At 51.2% G+C, this 20,408-nt stretch overlaps 3 protein-coding genes across 3 annotated transcripts; all 3 read right to left on the reverse strand.

Moving 5' to 3' along the window:
* Positions 1 to 1,392: 1,392 nt before the first annotated feature.
* JN550_003257 (uncharacterized protein) lies at positions 1,393 to 4,135 on the reverse strand (the record flags this gene model as incomplete). The annotated part of the gene is made up of 2 exons (XM_049314641.1): positions 1,393 to 2,830; positions 2,892 to 4,135. 2 exons carry the CDS (start codon positions 4,133 to 4,135, stop codon positions 1,393 to 1,395), a joined length of 2,682 nt encoding a protein of 893 aa, XP_049174448.1.
* Positions 4,136 to 15,960: 11,825 nt separating this feature from the next.
* Positions 15,961 to 17,592, reverse strand: JN550_003258 (uncharacterized protein; the record flags this gene model as incomplete). The annotated part of the gene is made up of 1 exon (XM_049314642.1): positions 15,961 to 17,592. One exon carries the CDS (start codon positions 17,590 to 17,592, stop codon positions 15,961 to 15,963), a length of 1,632 nt encoding a protein of 543 aa, XP_049174449.1.
* Positions 17,593 to 19,634: 2,042 nt separating this feature from the next.
* JN550_003259 (uncharacterized protein) lies at positions 19,635 to 19,999 on the reverse strand (the record flags this gene model as incomplete). The annotated part of the gene is made up of 2 exons (XM_049314643.1): positions 19,635 to 19,762; positions 19,822 to 19,999. The coding sequence occupies 2 exons, from the start codon at positions 19,997 to 19,999 to the stop codon at positions 19,635 to 19,637; spliced, it is 306 nt and encodes a 101-aa protein (XP_049174450.1).
* Positions 20,000 to 20,408: the final 409 nt, after the last annotated feature.

Consider the following 20,408-nt stretch of genomic DNA (forward strand, 5'->3'; position numbering starts at 1 on the left):
CCGTTGTCGAAAGTATGTCGCGAGTGAGAGTAGGTTTTACCACAACAAGTGTTCAGATCGAGTGAAATAATGGTAGGCAGCCAGCAAGATTGAGTAAAGTAAAATACTGCAACGTAGTTTTCAAAACGGTGCCATGATGCCATGTAGGGAGACAGACTTGAGGAAGGTGAGGGCTAGCTAATCTTGAAAATTATCCTATACATGAATTACAACAGGTGGAAATACAATACTGCCTTCATACGAAATGTATCCGCAGCCAAAGACCTTTTGCTGTAAGCAACGGCTGACTCGGTCCGGGTAACATACAATAAGCCGAAACCAACAGGGCCAAGGATCGCCTCGCAATAGGAGAGGGAGAGCCTAGCGTATTAGAGACCGTAACAGTTTGGTCACATTATTGCGATTATTATTGCTGCTGTCATCATTGTTGCTTTCTGTGAGAGAAGTAAACAAAGACGGGCAAAAATTATAGGGGGGTCTTCGGCTTTAAGATGTAGCCGGCGTTTTCTTCACAACATAGCATATCCGACGCTTGCATCTGTATTCAATAATTCAACTCTATTTAAATTACATCTTGATTATAAATCCAGGCGAATAAAACAAGAAGAAGTTCTGAAAATAGATCTTGAGGACGCGGAGGGTATTCGGATTTAATTGCATTGGCCGAACACCAACGTTCGGCCAAGTTATCCGAGGTCGAAAGCTAGCCGAATCAGGAACACTGTTGTTGCAAGCCCCCAAGCGACGAAGACAGACGGGCGTCGGCCAAGTTATCCGAGGTCAATTCTTGCCTATTATTGAAGTTGCTGTTCATCGTCGTTCACTAGTATTGGGAGGCTTGGCTTCGGTCTTGAATAGAGTGTATTCATTAACGTGACACTTTCACACTTGGTTGCCATGTCACAGGCATTGGGCTTGCATTTGCCATGGACTAAGTGACGTCCTAATATGCTCTGTATTGCTTTCAACAATTGCGAGCCTCGCCTTGGCCATCACAGTTCCATGATGGCCAAGACTGCCTATCATCAAAACCAAGCGTCACCCAGTTCACCAAATCACCATGCCCACGATGCTCGAACCAAAGTCATTCCAACACGCGATACGCATTTATACGATAGTGCCCAGAGGCTTCCATGCTTTTATGGGAAGGTGTTTCTGCAACATTCTGTCTGTGTATGTGCCATGAATCGTTATTTGCAGGAACCAAACGCCCCTCCCCCCTTCCCTGCGACCTCCCAAAACTACAAAGACCATTACCTCGATGCAAACAAAGCCGGCTGATGCAAATGATGCTTTGAAACTGACGTGGGAATTTTCATACACTGGCAAATCGGACTAGTGTAGATTATAAACGCAATGCCGGCGACGACCGATCAGAAAGAGGCCTGCCAATCACATGTCAAAGTGTGATTCACCGAACGGCTCATCGTGGGCGCCTGTCCGAACGATGCCGCTCATTCTGTTTGTCTTGCGCGTGTCGATGTCATCAATGTCGTCCCAATCGTTATCCTTGTGATTCGCATCCCTCATGTCCTCCTCAACATAGCGATCAGCCATGTGATCATCGAGGGAACTCTCGTCCACATATGTGAAGCCTTGGAAGTTGGCTTGGACACTGGGCGAGAGGGGCGTGGAAGTCGCAAATCCGGTCGCAAGCTGTGCGGCCCGCTCGTTCAAGGACCCATTGGTGTTCAGGGCGTTCGTGAACTCCGGGTCGAAGTAAGAAACGTCCGTCTCCGACTTCAACTTGGGCTTGAATGGCGGTGTGATGAGCTTCTTGGAAAGAGCATCCCAGGATACGTCAGCAAAGAAAGGGTGGCGCTTCAACTCTTCCGCATCGTCCAGAGCACCCAGGCGATGCTTCGGGTTCCGGTTGAGCAGACCCTTGACAAAATTCCGGCCCTCTTGGGAGAGCGTATCACGTGGGAAACGAACCTTGCCGAAGGCAATGTTCTTGTACATTTGTTGGGTATCCTCGGCGTAGAACGGGCTCCAGCCGCAGCACATCTCGAAGACTAGAACACCCAGAGACCAGAAGTCGACCATCTTGGTGTATCCAGCCTCGTCGAGCAGGACCTCCGGCGCGAGGTACTCGGTGGTACCGCAGAACGTATTCGTCGTGTCATTCTTCGTCAGGTTGGCTTTGGAGAGGCCAAAGTCGCAGAGCGCAATGTGGCCATTGGCGTCCAACAGGATGTTCTCTGGCTTGAGATCGCGGTAGACGATGTCATTGTTGTGAAGATGCTGGATGGACAGGATGAGCTCGGCAATGTAGAACTTGGCGCGCTTCTCATCAAAGCGTCCTTCCTTCTGCAGATGCCAGAAGAGCTCACCTCCAGACATGTAATCCGTGACCAGAAAGAGGTCATTCTGGGTCTGGAACGAGAACTTCAAGCCGACAATGAACGGGGACTCGGACGTCGCCGTCCGCACCAGGATGTTTCTCTCGCCGACTGTGTGTGCAACCTCCTTCTTTTGTACGATGACCTTCTTGGAAAGGACCTTCATTGCGTAAATTCGCCCGGTATCCTTCTTGCGAACCTGATAGACTTGGCCGAATGTGCCCTTTCCGATCAACCTCAGGATCTGGAAGTCGTCCGGACCGTAGTGCTTCTTCTCGGTGCCGTGGAAGAGAGTCTCAACGTAAATCTCGCCGGTAGGCTTCTTGTCGGCCATAGTATCCGCGTTGCCCCGCAAAGAGAACCATCCTCGGACAAGACCATCTGACCCTGGCTTGGCTTGGAAGTCGACATGTCCAAGAAACTCTTCTCCGTTAAGTCCATGGTCGTAAACGGCAATGTCCACAAGCATATTGGATTCCACAACGTCACTGCATCATCTCTTGTCAGACGACCGTTGCTTCATCAAAACGACGGCAGGAATTCACTCACAAGACAGCCTCGGCATCCCACCGGGGGCTGGTAAACAAACGCTTGGTCCGGTTACGGAAAGAGTTGTATTCGCCAATGCTGGTGTTGCTGCTCTGTCGGCTCCTCATCGGGATCGCCATGGGCCGGCCTGAATCGCTCCCTTGTCGCTGGATAGGAATTCCACCGACCGCCTGTTGCGGTACAGACAGTTCGTCATCATCTTCGAAAGTCCTTGGCCCAGCCGAAATGAGCTCACTTCGCTGGAACGTAGCTACAACATACGGATCGCGGCTTCTGCGCAGGCCTCTGCCCTCCGTGATCTTGATGGTGAGTTTTCCTTTGAAGTTGGGGGCTCGCGCGCCGCCGGTCTGGGCGGAGACGGGGGTCACCTGGCCGCTGGCTTGCGAGTCGGCAGTATCACTGTTCTGTCTTGAGGAAGGCTTAGCCTCGGCTTGCGATGTTCGAGCAGAGGAGAGTGCTCGAGTAGGCGTCGGGGGGCCGCTCTTTTTCGAAGGAACATTAGTTAGCTTTGCAAGCCGATCAACAGAAGCTGACTCAGAGAAATAACTGCCAGAGTCGCCCGAGGGCGGCTGCTCGGTAGATGGAGAACTGGGGGTGACTGGTGAGGCTTTGCGATCGCTGGGGTTGGAAAGATGGGCGTGTGCGCTGGATGCAGTAACGACTCCCGACAACGGCGATGACATGGACTGGCTGGCTGCCCGAGACATCTGCGGAGCCTCCGAAACGCTCTTTCTGTGCCTGAAAGCGAGAGAAAGGGATGTCCGCCTCATGGCATCCGCAGCCTCACCACTCGCATCGCTCAATTTGAGCCCCCTCTCCGAAGGTGTCTGGGAACAAGGAGGTGTGGGATAGGGGTTCGTCTGCGGGGCCGCCTGCTGCGAAGACTCCTTCTCTTCCGGGAGCGTCATCCTCTCATGTGGCAGGAGAGGCAAGCCCTCGGATCTAGAGTCCTGCTCCTCCTCGGGGTTGGGCAACTGGTCCACCATCTTCTCGACGTGCTTCTCTTCCGGAGGCGAGGCAGGGCGTGCAGATTCAGACTCTCGTGCTTGGGCAGAAGACGACGATGGGTTGAGAAGATTCAGAGACTTGGAACCAACCTGGCCAAAATAGCTCATAATGCCCGGTAGGCGCTTGTCGGTCAAGTCAGGCTGCGGTGTGGCAATGCCGGAGCGAGGCGTGTCAGATCCAATCTGATCCACGCCCTCGTCGTCGCCCTGCCTACTTCGAACGTTAATACCAGCCATTCTCGCTATTTTGCCTTGAAGCCAAGGAATGCCAAGTGAAGAAATGCCGAATGCTGCTGCGGTCTGCAAGATTGTGCACCGAAAGTAGAGGAACGAAGAAAAAAGAAGAAGTGGAAAATTTATTTGTGAGAGAATCAAAAAAAAAAAAAAAAAGTGTCAAGGTTCGTGGGCAAAGACTGGGAATGGCCTCATGGGGGGAGAGAGCTTTATGGCGGCTTTCTGAAGAGTGACACCGAAGAACCACGCATTTCCAAGCAGGAAGTGTAGCTCTGTCTCTGGTACATCACAGACGGGAACGTGATGGTAGGTTTCCGCAGGACTGGGAATGCAGCGGTGCAGGAGAGGATGTGCGAAGGCCTTGAGTGGTAGGAGGGGGGGAAATTCAAAGCAGATTTCGATCCCGAGTGTTTCCAGGCGTGCAGTAATAAGGCCAGGGCTCGGAGGGTGAAGCCATGTGCTTGAAGGGTCTAGAGTGGGGGCAATGATGAGGTGCCTCCGCTGGTGGGGTCCAAGAGAATTCCAAAGCAAGCATCTTGCTGCAGACACTGACGGATCCTTGAACTGATTTTCGGGTAACTAGACGACCAGCGAGTCGGGCAAAGCTGCGGCGGCTGCACGGCGGAGGTCTGATAAGCACCTTCCAGGCAGGACGCGAGCGCCCCATCCGCGACGGCCGAATGGGATTTGCCTGTGGGAACCTGCGCTGGCCGTCACCGGCACGGCAAGTCGTGATGGCGTGGGTGCCTTTTGGTGCAGCCAGCGCCTGTCCCGCGATGCTGTCGCAAGACCAAGATGCCCCTCGGCCAAAACGAAGAGCAGCACAGCCCGTGCCACCGTACGTACCACCGGTCATTAGCTGCTTGCGTTCAAGCACTTGCCTGACTCGAAGCGCCGACCCTCTTTTCTGTGAAAGCCCGACATTTGATCGTGTTAGGGTCGCGCCAGCGGACCGCTTGAATCGCTCGGTAGTAACAGCTCAGCCCACCCACTATTACCCCTCGCCACGCCCAATGGCCCACGGCATGGCATGGCATGGTGGCATGGTGCAGCGCCCCAAGGCCCAAGGCGGAAACATTGGGGAGTCAGGGTCCAGCGCTGGCAGGCCCGGCTCCCTCGCCCACGTCCGAGCAGAGGCCACTGGCTAAATGGAAGGACCATCTCACAGGTCGTGTAGCCCCTGAGGCGAGCATGTTTCCCATGCTGTCTCTCCGCAGGTAGAGGCAGAGTTGAACCCCTAGCAACCTAGCTCACCGAGTGCGAGGCCGAGCAGGGTTGATAGGACCTCGAGATGCCAGGTAAAGGAGATGTGGGTAAAACCGCAGCAGCATTTTGGGGGTGGTGCAAGGAAGTGAGACGGAGACTGAAAGTGGGTTTTTTTTGCTTACCTTGACATCATCGCCTGCGTTGCCCGCCGAAGTAGGTCGTAGCCGCCCTCCGAGCCCGACATGTTGTGAACAGAGAGGGTAAAAGGCTGTCTGTCACTCAATGTCAAGTCTCTCGGGGTTGGGGGAAATCGAGGAACGAGGTGCAATCCACGGTGGAGGGACTGCTGATGGGCGTCCGAGGCCTCGTCTTATTTCGCAATCGGTGGTGCCGCCGTGGGGAAGGTGAGCTGGGTGAGGGGACAGATGATGGGATTGATGAGATGGAGATCGATGGTTGGTAGGAGGAAGCAGGCGGACCGCGCGCAGAAAAAAGCGGGCGGTGGGCTCAGGCTGGCTGGGCTGGCTGGACTGCTGGGCTGCTGGGCTGGCTGGGCTGGGTTTACTGCTGAAATGGGCCAGATCTAAGTGGTAGGCGTTGCCGCAAAGGTGGGGCCAGGTCTTTGTAGTGAGGTAATTCAGACGCGCTGAGCAGACTTGACGGTTTTCTGATACCGAGTGCAGCCGAATCGCACCCAAGCACCCGCACGTTTGTCTGCTTGCTTCGCTTGCCTGCCTGCTTGCCCGCTTGCTGAGATGCGGTGCACACGCAGGCGTTGATTCTGGCGGTGCTTCCCGATCTTTCTCTCCCTCTCTCCATCAAACCAGATCGGCGGGTGCTTGCTGCATCTGCTGCGGTCCTCCAAGGAATGTCCGTCTAGTGTTGCTCCTCTGGAGAGTGGATTCTGGGTGTTCTGCGTGGTGGGGAAGTCGGGCGCTGTGGCAAGCCTAGGCGACTGGGGGCGTACTGTAGAGAGAGATATAAGTGCAGCAAGCAGGGCTGTACTTGAGACCGGATGATGTCTTCTCTCGTTTCGAGCTGGCCAAGAGGCGTTCTCGTGCACGAGGTATGGCGCAGAGCGTCACAAATTTACCAGATGGAGGAGTCAAGTCTCTGATGGGGGAATCAGGTTCGTGCTGGGGTAATATCTGACAGAGTCCGTCAAGGTACAGACAGTATTTGCGACGTCGTCCGCGGCGTGGAAAAGCGGGCGCAAGGGAGCGTGGGGATATATCGATAGTAGAGTCTGACAAAACCCAAGGGTCTGGGCCGGCAGTCTATCGGGTCGATTCTCGCGGTCCCCTGGAACAAGTTCAATGCCACCATTCAGCTCCTGCGAAGGATTGGCGGATGTGAATGCTACGTAGACTAGGTAGAGCGCAGGGAGGTTCAGTCAGACTCCTGGCGAGAGCACTGGCGAGGAACATGGGACACCTCTCAATAACGAGGCAAAAAGCAACACCAGCAGTCAGGACTTGCGAAACTAGAGCCCACTCGTTTCTTATTGCGAGAGGCGAGAGATGTGTCGCCTCACGGCACCGAGCACGAGATTCTGCTTGGGATTGGATTCCAGACCGACCATTCATCTAGGGGACCCCCAACGACAGGATGTCCGAGTGCCTCGAGCCAGGCGCTGACTGAAGCACCTGATCTTGTCTCACTAAACATTCGATATCGAACCAGCCAACCGGCACAGCAAGTCTGCGCGAAGCTTGTTAAATGATCTCTGGCGACTGGCCTAGGCACCCGGACGACACGAATCATGACGTGGAACAAAGAAAAAGCTTGTGACCGAGCACCGTCGAGCTACGACCAGACCACGGCCGAAGGACCGATCTTCCTAGTTCCCAGCACAAACGCAGCAATTTCGTCCCATGTTGTTATTAGAGAGTCGAGACGGAACGGATGCCACCAGTAGGTACGTAGCACACGGCGAGTGGACCGTCGACTAGAACCAGGATTTAGACGAGCTGCTCATTTCTAGACGGCTTCCAGACGCTTGGGATGCCCGTGAGGTTCCATTTTCAGACCTCGCGTTACACGGCCTGCACAAGCCTACACCGACCAGCGGATTCCATCTGGCCGGCTTGTCGTTCGTGATGGTCGCCCGGCAATGTGACCATCCACAAAAAGGTTGTTCCCGCGGCTGCAATGGGGGCTGTCATGGCCCTTTTCGGCAATTGATGACCAATTTCGAAATGCTGTACAGCGCTCGTCGCCTTGAATAGTCAACGTGCAGCTGCACCGCATCTTCTGGGACCTATTCTGAGATCAGACTTCGCTGAGTCATCCTGGCCGCTTGGGCAGCACTAATAAGAAACATTTCCCATTCGCACAGATACGATAAATTTCACATGCTGCGTTCCTATTCTCCAGTCACCTCCAGACAGTAGTTGAACGGCGCGCAACAGCGCTTTCGAAGTTCGACTCGCCGATCCTCGACCATGTTGCTGACGATATGTGAACCGCGAGCGGAATCTTATATGCATGTCATTATTCGCACGTGTCGCCCATGGCCAAAATCCGCCGCTCCTGAATCCTTTCCTGTCGCTCGGGAACCCCCTGCCCACTGAATGTCAGCTTATTATTTGGTACAGCCACTTCGCTGAAAAGGCGGAAGCCGCCATCTATTGAGTTACACTGCAGCTCACTCCCAACCCCAAAATTTAGATGTAAGATCCGTGATACCGAATAGCATGATCCTATGTTTAGTTGGATTATTGTGACGCACGGATTCTCTGGGGCCGTTCGTGGCCTCCGCATCCCCCTTAGATTTGCGTCTTCTAAATAGGCGGCGGCGCCATTCAATCTGCCCCTGGATGCAGAAAAGACAAATTCTATTTCCAGCTTTCCCATGACAGAGGCAGAATTTACAATGCGGCTCTCGGGAACGTACGCCTCGAAATCACAGTCGAAGGTTCGCGCTTGGCGCTGCACGACTACAATACTCTTGCCTTATTTGCTCGCCTGCTCGGTGCTTCTCCCGGATGTCCAGTATATCTCGATCCACAGAAACCCACATGGCCTAAACAAACCGCCGGGTTTAGAGTTATATATAGTCCCATATTAACCCACTCAAAAGTCGTATCTCTGCCTCGGTTCACCGCCAAAGTCGCGATGGGCAATCTCCCCAATCATCCACCAGGAGAGAGGAGAAAGGGGTCAACGCCGCGGGTCAGTCCATTCGCCCGGAACACCGACTCGGCCCGGCCCCGGCTTCATTAGGGAGGTCCATTCTTCCTTTTTGCACCTGTGGTAGAACACAGTAATCCCATTGATTGATTCCCATAACTTATGGAATTTCGCACCCGAAACTCGTTGCCGATAAACGGCCTATCTTACGGAGACAATGGGATGATGTCATGCAACATCTTTCGCGAGGACCCATCTTAACGTGGCTCTCCATTTCAGCCCTGATGTTCACTAATTGGCCCCAGCCAAACCGGTCCTCACTGTGCGGGGCAGATAGTTATCAAGAACCCATCCGCCGCGATAGTACTATTGCGCAGATCTGTACCTTGTCCTACCCAAGTGTCCATGTACACACGCAAGCCTGTCATGATTGCTTCTGCTCGCTCACATGCCGCCGGATGTGCTCCCACCCGCTCGTTCGCATCGGATGGCTCCGGGTGCGCTCCCATCGTACGGCCGGGTCCCAACGGAACCAGCTGTTGAGGAACTCCTTTAGAGTTTGCGGGGCCATTCTCTTGGCGTTCTAGCGTGCCCCCAAGGCTCTCAGGCACGGCAACACAACTGGCCAACCGGGACATGCGGGCTGGTGTAGGTAGGTAGCACAGCATACTGGGTGCCTATAATCCTATGCAGAGCGGCTATACGTGTGGCCGTCGACGACGACCGTGTGGACCTGCCGTCCATAAACGTAAAGATGAGCTCATACCAGGTCTCGAGCAGGATCTTTCCGTGTGTGCATATGTAACCGCAAACCTTACTTTGAGTGCATGATGTTCCTCGGCTGCTCATGGGGGCATAGGCAGGGGAGCTCTGTTCGAGGTTGACGAAACAAGTAGTTGACTAACCCATCCTGGTATCTCTTTTACTCTATACGCAGGTGCCCCCTGCTACACCCGTTATAACGTATTCTTATCTATGGAAACGCATCTGCAACCTGGTAGGCCTTGTCTCGGTACGTACCAAATGCGTAGCAAAGCTCTCACGGTGTGATTCGTTTTTCGGCATTTGTTATCGTCAAGGTTTGACAATTGAGCAACATGCTAGACACGTCAATCCTGCGTGTGGACTGAGTTGATACACAGTAGAGCCTCGACACGCCGTTTAAGTATACTACTGAGGTTGTCAGTAGAACCATTATGTACATCTTACCGCTCGCTATGTTACATGAGCCGCCTATGCAGTTTATGCTGAGATGAAGTTCCACCTAGAGATTTCGCGAAGGTGGGGCTGAGGTTCAACCAAGTCAGATGACAAGATAATATATTGATGGCGGGCTGGCGTGCGTGGTTGAGTCAAGCAACGTTTTCATTCTATGAATGCACGTGTAAAGCAAGCAAGGCACACCTTAACGTGTTCTTTGCCCTGAGTCTGCCGCTCAAAAGACCCGTTGCGACATGCGCCTTGGCCGGAGCCACGGAGTCGGGGGCTCAGGCTGTGCAAGATCTCCGACAAAAACCTATGGCAGACTTTGGGGACTTGCGTATCACGATACAATCAATCACAGCACCAATATTGTCGAGCACAGCATGGAAGGGCGGTATTCTTGAATCATCATCACGCTGAACAATCGCTATTCTGACATAGGAAAGGCTTTTATCATGATATAGAGCTGCTAGAAGAGCTTTATATCTTATATTGGATGATCGAGAGTCAGATTCATACACACTCGTGTCCCAGTATCAGTATTTCAGGCGCTTCCTTCAACCACTTGCCTACGATGACGGATTGATGCATGGCTTAGTCGATCGAGACCGGTTGGGCAACTCCAAAAATTTTCTGTCAAGCGCTTACGTGATTCATATTCTCTTGTAAAGCATAACCCCCACGTGAAACGCCAATGGAAACCCTCAAAGTGAAGAGAAAGTTTTGAATAACTAGACCGAAGGACTCGTTAAATCAGACTACAAGCTATGTTTCGCCTCTTCAAGTTTGTTTACTCACGCAAATTTTCCATGCAGTAAGAGCACGTGCGAATGGTGATAGGACATGGTGCCTCTGAATATCCGCCCAATAACCAGCAATCTCAGTGTCTTCAGCACAATTACAAGCCTTGGCTGTGTCAGTATACTTGCATGCTGTCAGTAAAGACATATCTGAAGTGAGGATTTTATCACACACGTCTGAGCAACGTCCTGAAGTCCACTCAGAGCTCTGCGCCTGACCTAATACGTTCGATTTTCTCAAAGCATCCACATATCTCGGATAGAACTTATCCCGGACATGACATCAGGTAATCAACTCTGGTGAGCCATGTAAGAAGGATGGTGTCGATCCTCCGCAAAACCTAAGGTAAAGCTGATCTGGCAACCTGCACAAGCAGTTTGTTACGCGAGCATGGAGACAGAGGAACTGTGGATCATTAAAAAGATGCTCACACTGCTTCTCTTTGACTCAGCATCATGCTATCCCATAGAAACCCTGATCTCTCGTTTATTATTTTACATCAGAATTCATTATGGCATCTGCTTCCAAGCTGGCGATGTCGTGTGAAGCCAAGAGTGGCCCGAAAGGATCAGCCTATCGAGCACAGAGAGAATACTACCACTGCGATAAGGGCAGTCGTACCAAACGCAGTTCCAGCTTTCCCAACCACTGCCGAACGAGCGTCGGAAACGATTCAAAGGGAACCAAAAAGTTGCAGTCGCCGGGTCCGACAGGTGAAAAAAAAAAAAAAAAAAGGGTCTGGCAAAGGGCGCATAGTACCACAAATGATCACCTTACTAATCGACTGAAACACTCGCGGACTGAACGTCTGCGCTTCTGAGGTCTCGGAGTGAACAAACCAGATTGTCTCAACACCCAGTTTATTAATGTAGAAGACAACTCTCCAAGTCATATTAAGAATAACACATCTCAATGGTATCTATCAGGGTACTTTAACACCTAGCCTCGAAATGACTTTGTCGGATAATTCTACTAAGCTCGACGCGTTCATAACTTCCAACGTCGTAAGTTTTACCCCCAGCACCGTACGTACCCAATTCCGTAACTCTACAGCTGCGAGCGAGTCTATCCCAAAGTACGAAAGAGGTCGTTCTGGGTCAGGCTTAGTGCTGGAGCGCAGCTGCTTTGCCAGTTGTTTACCCATGACCATGATGGCTGCCGCACGTACGGTCGCCAAATGCAGATCCTGGGACTGTGTAAGAAGTAAAAGGGCTTGGATGTCTTTGTCTTTTCCAGTAATATTTCCCCCGTAGAATTTACAATCTGCTTCCGGCCTTAGCAAGCCCCTGAACCGCAATTTCTTGACCAAGTCGCTGTCATGGGGTTGCGGAACCTGTAGACTTGTAATCATCTGGCCGTGATTGTTGAGGTGATGCTGCGGGTGCTGTTGAATGATAGAGCCATCAAAGATCCGTCGTAGCAACCCTTCATTAATCATGAGAAGGGAACTTCGTCAAACCTTTTTTGTAGAGATTCATTGCCGTGAACGACGCCGACATCTCTGACGGGCCCAAGGTCGATGCTGACTGCGGGGAGTCCTAACGCGCAGCGATATGCTGCAAAAGCATCCTCAAATCTATCACTTCAGAAATGGAGGATAATATACAGGAGAACACAATTGGCTGCTTTGTTTCAAAGACACATTATGTAGATTGAACGTGCCGGTTACCTTGCATGACAGAGCAGAGTGGTAGTCTTCATGAGACATGGATGCAAATGTTCGATCCTGATGATGATACTGAGGTCATTATGGGCCGAGTGATGGAGACTTGTCCTTGCAATGATGTCTTACCCTGAATACTGCGGCTCGTTGGATGATACCACTGATCGGAGCCGAAACTTGACCGAAAGTGCGTCTGACATCGTTGATAGAATTTACATCACCTTTTAACAAGTCAAGTGAGCATCCCAACGTTCGAATATTGCGGGCGATGCTTTGAGATACATTGTCCTCATGACCACTGCGAGAGAGGATAGCGATATGCTTAGCGCCGTGGGCAGCCAAACGAAGGGCTAGGCTCCCACAAATGCCCTTCAAGCTGCCTACGAAGAGGTAGCAGTGGTAGTTGTTGCGAAGAACAGACGTTAACGAGGATGACGCAGGTCGAACCTGAGCGCGTTAGGATCTTCACTCTCTCACAATATATTTGGAATCTTACTGGAATATTCGGGCAATCGGTCTTGCCGTTGGAGACTACGACCTTTCCGACAGGGCTGCGTTGCTGAAGGAGCTGCATAGACTCAATGATATTTTCATAACCCAAAACTTTGCAAGGAGATAGAGGGCCAATGTAGCGTTTTTCGATGAGCTGAGAAAGCTCCAAAAGTAGTCTGGGAGTATAAGTACCAACACTCCATATTGGTTAGGAACAATCGACACAGAAGTTAAACTTACAATTTGATAGTATCCAGTGGCAAGTTTACAGTTGACCGCAAGGGAACCCGTGGATCGCTTGTATCCCTTGTCAGGTCTTCCATGTGTTATCTGGACCAGGCGCCCTCCCGGAGCAAGTAATCGAGGTTGCTCATGAATCGATCTGCCATACACTGGCGGCAATGATAGTCGCGTGGACCGTAGGGTTGATCGCCTTGTGGGAACCACCAACTCTACTTTCTGTGGCTTGTGCTGCTGTGGGATTACAATGTCTGTGCGGATTCATCTTGAGCTATGAAGAGAAGCACGATTCTATATCGTACTGTTGGTATGGGTTAGGAACACTCTTCCCTAGAAACTAATGCGGTACGTGAATGCTAAGTCCATTTTACAGTTCTGGCTACTGTGTAGTAACTTGTTGCCTATATTTCCTCGTCTCCGGGGCGAGCTATTATAAATGTTTCTCAATTTCAGGACTAAACGAAAAGGCACGAGTGAGGTCCCGAGAAACAGGTGAAGTACTCTGGTTGAGCCGGATACTTTAGAGCACGCGTATGTTAAACGACGACCTTTCAATCAGCTAGGTATAGGAGCTTTTCTCGAATGAGATCTTGTGTTTACAAAAAACCGCTAAGGATTTGGACAAAGCTGTTAAGCTACTGGATGTACCAGCCCCCGCCGTCTTCACTCTACATATTTACGCGTAACAGAAAATTTAGAACGGGTACGCAAGCCGGATTCCCACCATAGATATCGTAATATCCCAAAATGATAGATTTTTAGCATTGTTGATCTCAATGAAATTAGTCCTTGCTTGATTGAGACCTTTAACAATTTTCGGAAAAGCACAATCCAAGAGTCCCATTTTGCTCTTCAAGAGTGCCAATTAAAGGGGTCATGGCGGTCATGAAGACGGAAAGCGCCATTGAGTATCAGCTAATATGATCCAGGGCTAAGACTACTACGCCTATCTCAGCAGCGCAGGAATTTACATGATGACATCACAGTTTGGCTAATAAATATTCAATTCAACCTTTCATTAAGCAACACAAAATTTGAAGAGAGGCACATTGAAGGAAAAAAGCAGCAATATACCGATTTCCTTTTTGAGTAGAAGGCGAGCGGCTCCATCACAGAATATGTGGAAAGAGCAAGCTCTTATGCCAAAAGGTGATGGAACTAGACCCGGCCTCAACGCCAGTAGTGATTTCTGGTAACTTGTTTTTCTTCTCGACTAGTATTGCCTCGGTAAGAAGATAATGAAGATCCCTCTCGGAAATGGGCATGTAATTCAGGCTTCTTAAAACGGATGTTATATCGTATAATCCGCTACTTTCGTACCTCTGAATAGATCCAAGACCAATGATAGGACCAAAGTCTACTACTCAGGCAGGAAGAGTGCGAGCCCGTCTTTGAAATGCTAGGGCAATCATGAACTTGAAAAAAGATTAGTTCATTGAGGTTGTCATTTGGTGGAAGCTAAATACTCACATTGTTAGCAGCAGCGTCCTTCGCTTGGGTTGACTGGCCAGTCAGAGCCGAAATAGACGAAAACAGTAGAAAAAAGTCAAGATCGTCATGAGAGAAGACTTCGTCAAGGACTACAGAGCCATCCACCTTGGACCGAAGTACTTCTTGCAAGACGTCGTAATCTAAGTCGGACAGACAATTCCGGTTCGACTGTCCACAGACTTGGCAAACCATCAGTTTTTACGATGATACCACCAATCAGTCGAAGGAAGCTCTACCTCACCAAAAGCATCTTCTACAAATTACAATTCGGACCCAAGGGCCAGATTTTAAATTTGAGCTGTTGCCGCTTCACTCGCCGTTACTAGGGCTGCTATCAGATTTAACGTAAGCGGAACCTTATAGAAACTACACCGAAAGTATACTTAATTAGCAGTCTCGTTGTTCCGGATTGGCTGATGTAAGTGGTTGCTGTGGTGGGGTACGAGAGATGAGGGGTGGTCCACCCCACGTGTAAATAGCAACGCCGCAGCTGTAAAGGGAGCTCTTCTTTCCTCTCCTATCCCACTTTGGATTTTTGCAATATTACAGGATTCGCGGCAGTGCATTGATTATCCCCTGGTGCCGTGACACCAGCTCTTATTTTAACACTCTCGTCTCGACGGTGCATTATAGTGCTTCCAACCGAGCCAATATGTAGGACGAAGCCAGGGCACAATGGGGCAATGATCGTGTCAGCAAGGCGGCATCGGTAGGACAGATTGAAGCGCACCGCAAGCTGGGAGCGGCTACTAAGTTAGTAGCGCTTGCTATACGAGCCGGTTTAAGAAGGCGGGAGTTGATGGATAGGTCCTTCACGGAGGGCCAAAACGGTTCGTATAGAACGTGGGATGTCAGCTGCCGGGGCGGGACTCCATTTTAGCGCCAGAACTGTAACCTTGAGATTTCCGATATCAAGCGGGCGGTTACCAGTTTGCCTACGGGAGAGTGGACGGTTCCAGATTTCTCTAGAACCTATGGTCGTGTGTGGTAGTACTGGGCTGTATCTGATGCTGTATGCACAACAGCTCCGGACTTCACCACCTCCCTCGACCCGGGATCGACAGGGCCTTGTATGGGAATTATCACCGCGGGTGTGTTCATGGCACATCCATTAAAACACACCGCAACATATAAACTTGCAAAAGATGACCGTCTTCCGAGCGTCATTGCTTCGTATTGCTAGAACCGACTAGTCTACCAATAGTCTATCGTGTCTAGCGCGATCCTTGAGTCCAGTCCAGTCCAGTCCAGTCGAATTAAGTCCAATAGAGTCAGGTCTGTATATCGCCCAGCACGTTTCCATCGTGTCTTGCGATCATTGTCGCCAATCAGTGGCGAAGTAGTTCATAAAATACAAGGTATAACCATAATACGACTATCAGAAAGAAATAGAAATCCTCCACGAATCAATTGCAAGGGCTGCCGTTGCATCAAGAGGGGATGTATCTCAATGGCTTAATTCACCTCCAACACCATGTGAAAGACTGGCGCGAAACTCAAATTCACCCTCGCTAGGTGAGCATGTCGATGATTGCTCGGAGCAGCTTGGTCAGAGCAGATTGCTTCAGTAGTCGAAAAAGAAAGAGGCCTGCTCTTCGCCCTAGGCAGAGCCAACGGTGCCTGGATCCTTTGCAAAGTCGCGCTGGGTCTGCTTCTGGCCGGACTTTCTCACGGTACCGGTGCGAAGCTTGCTGGGGAGGGCCTCGAGCTTCTTCTCCTCCTTCTGCACGTCCAAGTCGAGGTCATCTTCAACGGGTGGAGCATAGTCGCCATCCGAGTCATCATCTCTGCTCGTCTTGCATCTGCTGTTGCCCTTGCCCCTACCCCTTCTGCGTCGCTTGGTGCTGGCTCTCTGTCGGCCGGAGTGGTTGCTGTCTCGCTTTCGCTTGCGGCTTCCGTAGCCCAAGCTCGAGTGGAGGGCGCGAACGGGCTCCTTGGAGGCCCAAGGACCATAGTCGTCGGAGTCGGAGTCGTCATGATGCTGGTGGCGGGTGGCAGTGTGGAGCTCCGGGTACCCAGTGAGACGGGGCTCCTCCTTGTCGTGGATGTTGAGAAGATGATCCAGTTCAGGTCCCAGCGGGGGTGAAGTAAGACTGTAGCCGATCGCTGCTGCCAGAGCATCAATATCGGTACGAGCGCGGATCTGAGCGACATCGTCGGAGTCAGGGATGTTCTGGGGACACATGAGTTCACCAGCAGGGCTGACATAGCGAGGGATGCTACTCATGGGCGGAGTGGCCGGACTTTCCACTTTGATGCCATCTTCGGTCAGCAGATTCTCCTCAGGATCGATGACAGAGGGTCGGTGGTAGAAGATGAGGCCAGGTGATTGACCATTGATACCGTCGGGGTGCTGAGACACGAAGAGGCCAGAGGCGAAGACTGTGGGTGCCTCCTCGTAATAAACGCTTACGGGATTGTCAACAACCCAAACTTCCTGGCAGATGATTCTGGAGTATGCCTCCTTGCGCACAGCGTCGAACATCCTCGGGTCTTGAAAGCGACCTTCCAAGGAAGCCTTGTAGTCGTCAAATGGAATGCTAGCTTGCTCTGCTGGCCATCCATCAACGACAGACGCGGACGGGGGAACGGAGAGAAGATGAACGTCGTGAGCCAGGCCGCCAGTGATCCACTCATCGGCTGAGCCATCGAAAAAGTCCTTGCAACCCTCCTCCGACTTAACCACATGCTGGTAATACTGATCGAGCTTCATGGAATGCTGAGCAAAGTCATTGCCGACGGATTCAAAGTACTTAGACAAGTACGGCAGGTACTCTCCGAATTCGTCGTCGAACTTCTTAGTTGCGTGGAGATCCTTGTACATTTGGTAGGTATCCGGATTGAACTCAGGATCATCTTTCTGGGGAAAGCCACGGAACTTGTTGATGCGGCGGATGATGGGAGGCATGTCGTGATCGTAGAGATCATCCAACCACTCGTGGTAGAGTCCGTCGAGGCGGGGCCCTCGCCAAAAGGGATGAATGGCAACGGTGCATGCCTTGATCGAAGCAGTGGGATGGAACTTTGCAACCTCTGCAATGGTCTTTGGAGCCTTGGGCGCCTTCTTGGTGATTCGGCGACACTGAAGCGTCTCGAACATCTCCCGGTACTTGGTGACTCCATTGGTAGATCCGAGTTTGAGGGTGACGATCTTGGTTGCTCGCTTGGTAGTGGGCGGGGAAGGCATCTGCGCGTGTGGCTGTTGCCGCTGAGGAGTTCCGGGTGCCGGCATTGTGAGTTGTGATGGTGAGGGTGTCTGATGTGGGTGTGCGTTGTTCTGGGGTGGGTGTCTGGAGGTGATATCAGTCTGATGTAGTTGGCTGAAGTGAAGCCGGGAAGAACTGAGAGACAGTGGGACGAAAGCAAAAGGGAGAAGTTGGGAAAGTGTGAGTGTGAACGGTTTGGAAACGTTCAGTTATGAGGATTGTGGTGAAGTAAGGAAAGATGAGTGGATGAGTCTTGGGTGAGTGACGTCGTGGTGGAAGGTTGTGAGATTGTGGTGTGGATGGGGTAGCCTGCATGTGTTGTTCTTCAGATATGACTTAAGAACATGGTTGTTGTGACGTGAATTGGAAAGAACGTGAATAGGATTATTCGAGGTTTCGCTCGCTGCTCGCGGTGAAAAGAAAGCGGCTTAAGATTGGCGAGGGAAAGAGTGAGAGAAAATGGGTTGGTGAGAATATTTGAGATTTGGCAATTTGGGTGATAAAGGTGTGAGCTCAGTGGACAAGTGTCCAGGATTCGAGAGCCTTGCCGTCCTACTTTGCCCAAGCAACCAGGCCAATGCCCTCAGCCAGTACTCTATGAAGAGCCTACCAACTTGAGCCACATTCTCAAGGGTACTCCAGTTGAGTCGACCAAGACCGGTGGTTGTGCATCCAGCTCGGGGTTACAAAGGAAGCGGAACAAGACAGAACGGGGAAATGGGTGGGAAATGGGTAGGAAGGCTAAGAGTTCGTACAAAGAAAGTATTTGAAACATGTTTCCATGGGGGAATGCCAACCACTTTCAGTGATGCCAGGACAGCGGTCTCAAGGAGAGTACGAAGATTGACTCGTCTCCGTGGAGATATCCATGCTATCATGAAGCATTGGAGTTGGTAGGGTAGTGGAGGTGGAGACGCAACAAAAGCTGAACTTACGGTGAGGAATGAGAATGGTGGGTATCGGTGATGATCTGGGGTTGTGGGAACTGGTGTCGGAAACTGAAGATCAGAATGAACGATGAGCAGAAGCAGAAGGATTGGAAGCTTCGAGGGCGAGGAATAAAGTCTTACAGACTGGGTCGGCGGTGATAATCAACAATCAAATAGTGATGTGATTCTTGGGGACAATCAAACCTTTCGTGAACAATCAAATTTGAAGATTGACCCTGATTGTTGCATTGAATAGGACCTCCCTTCACCTTCAAAGCACTGATTCGCTCACCAGAAGACAATCAATCTACTACAGCGTCCTCACAAATTATGTTGGCAATTCGAGTCGCCTTGTAGGGAGAGTTGTGTGCGCATGGGACTGGGAGTCCATGTCTCAGACCTTCTTGTATAATATCGTAGACTAGGCTAGTTCGAATAAACTGTAGCAGGAGGCATCAACTCGGCCATAAGATCCTTGCAGGGCATCTTTAGATTACCGATGAACAGAACTTTTGACGAGAGACTCGAACTGTGCTCAAGTGAGAAACCCGTACACCACCTGACACTCGCCTCCGACGAGTCTAATATGGCCTGGTGCTGTGAATTGTCACTGCAACCTTTCGTTGTCTTTAGAAGTGACACCAAAGCGACATTATATTTACGCGTTGGACAGATAATGCTACGAGTATTGTCTGTTCTCTCGGACGGGAATTGAACTAGCAGGTAATACTGTCTGTACTCGGTGTTCCCTCAACCTTTGATGGAAACAATTGTGTGTTATCCCGCCATAATGCATGTTTCCGCTTTGTATCTTCTGCAATGCTTATAGAAATATTCATCTGAATAGGACGCTCGACCACGTGTTTTCCTTCGTATATATTCTGCACATGTACCAAAGGTGTGGGTAACTTCTACGGCTGCTTCGTTGTCATTTAAAATTTCCATTGCATGAGTCGGGTTGCAGCATATTCAGGGCACTCCAACCCATCTAGGTTACGTTGCCGCCCTTTGCGCGACCCATTGAGACCATTGAGAGAGACAAGTCGACCATCTTGATTATAGTACAGAATCCTGCAGCGTCCGTGATGTGGACCGGACCATTCACGACTTTGGCCGCCGCAAAATCCAGAGACACCGGCTCATGATTGCGCTGCTTTCGTCTTTGCAATGACATCTAGAAGGTGCTTCTCCGTCTCCTCCGTCAGGCCTTGGGGCATGAACTTCTCAGGAGCGGTCTCTCTTGGTAGAAGCGGGTCCGGGTAAGTTCCTGGTCGGGGACTTGTTAGCATGCTGGGATGCGAGTGGAACGTGCGAGTGGATGCTTACGGATGTCAAATTTCGGGTCTATAAGACGAGACTTGGCGGCCTCCATCTCGTCCTTCTGCTTCTTCTTGTCGTTGGGGTCCAAGTGTGAGCGCGGGATGGTGAGCTCATGCATAGAGTCGCTGAAGGACTGTGTGGGCGTGTGGAGGCCCGGAGCCCGTGGAGCTGAATGACTGGCCATTTCTTCCTGTAGCTTTCTCGGCGAAGGAGAGGCCGAAAAAACAAGAGATAGAGTTGCTTCTGGCACGAATTAGTTCGTTGTATCCCCGATGTAAAGATGCTCGACTTACATGCCGAATGCCGGTGGATGTGTTGACGCAATGGCTGAACAGACGGTGAAGTCGATAGGACTTTCGGGACAATGTCTAGGCCAAATCCCGTGAGACTCTGGGGGTCGGAAAGAGGTATCTTTCTACGCGGATGCCAGTTCACATGGCATATCTGTACGTCTTTCTCGATGTGATGATGCTGAGCTTTGTTGCGGTCAACCCAAGTCAAGGCATCGACATCGGTTCAGTGAGTGCTGGGCACGTCTCGGCTCGGACTGGAAACCTGGAAACCGTGGGACCAGCGGGAACCCCACCACCACA

Source organism: Neoarthrinium moseri (genome assembly GCF_022829205.1).
Source record: "Neoarthrinium moseri strain CBS 164.80 chromosome Unknown scaffold8_Wmoseri_CBS_16480, whole genome shotgun sequence".
NCBI classification, from domain to species: domain Eukaryota; kingdom Fungi; phylum Ascomycota; class Sordariomycetes; order Amphisphaeriales; family Apiosporaceae; genus Neoarthrinium; species Neoarthrinium moseri.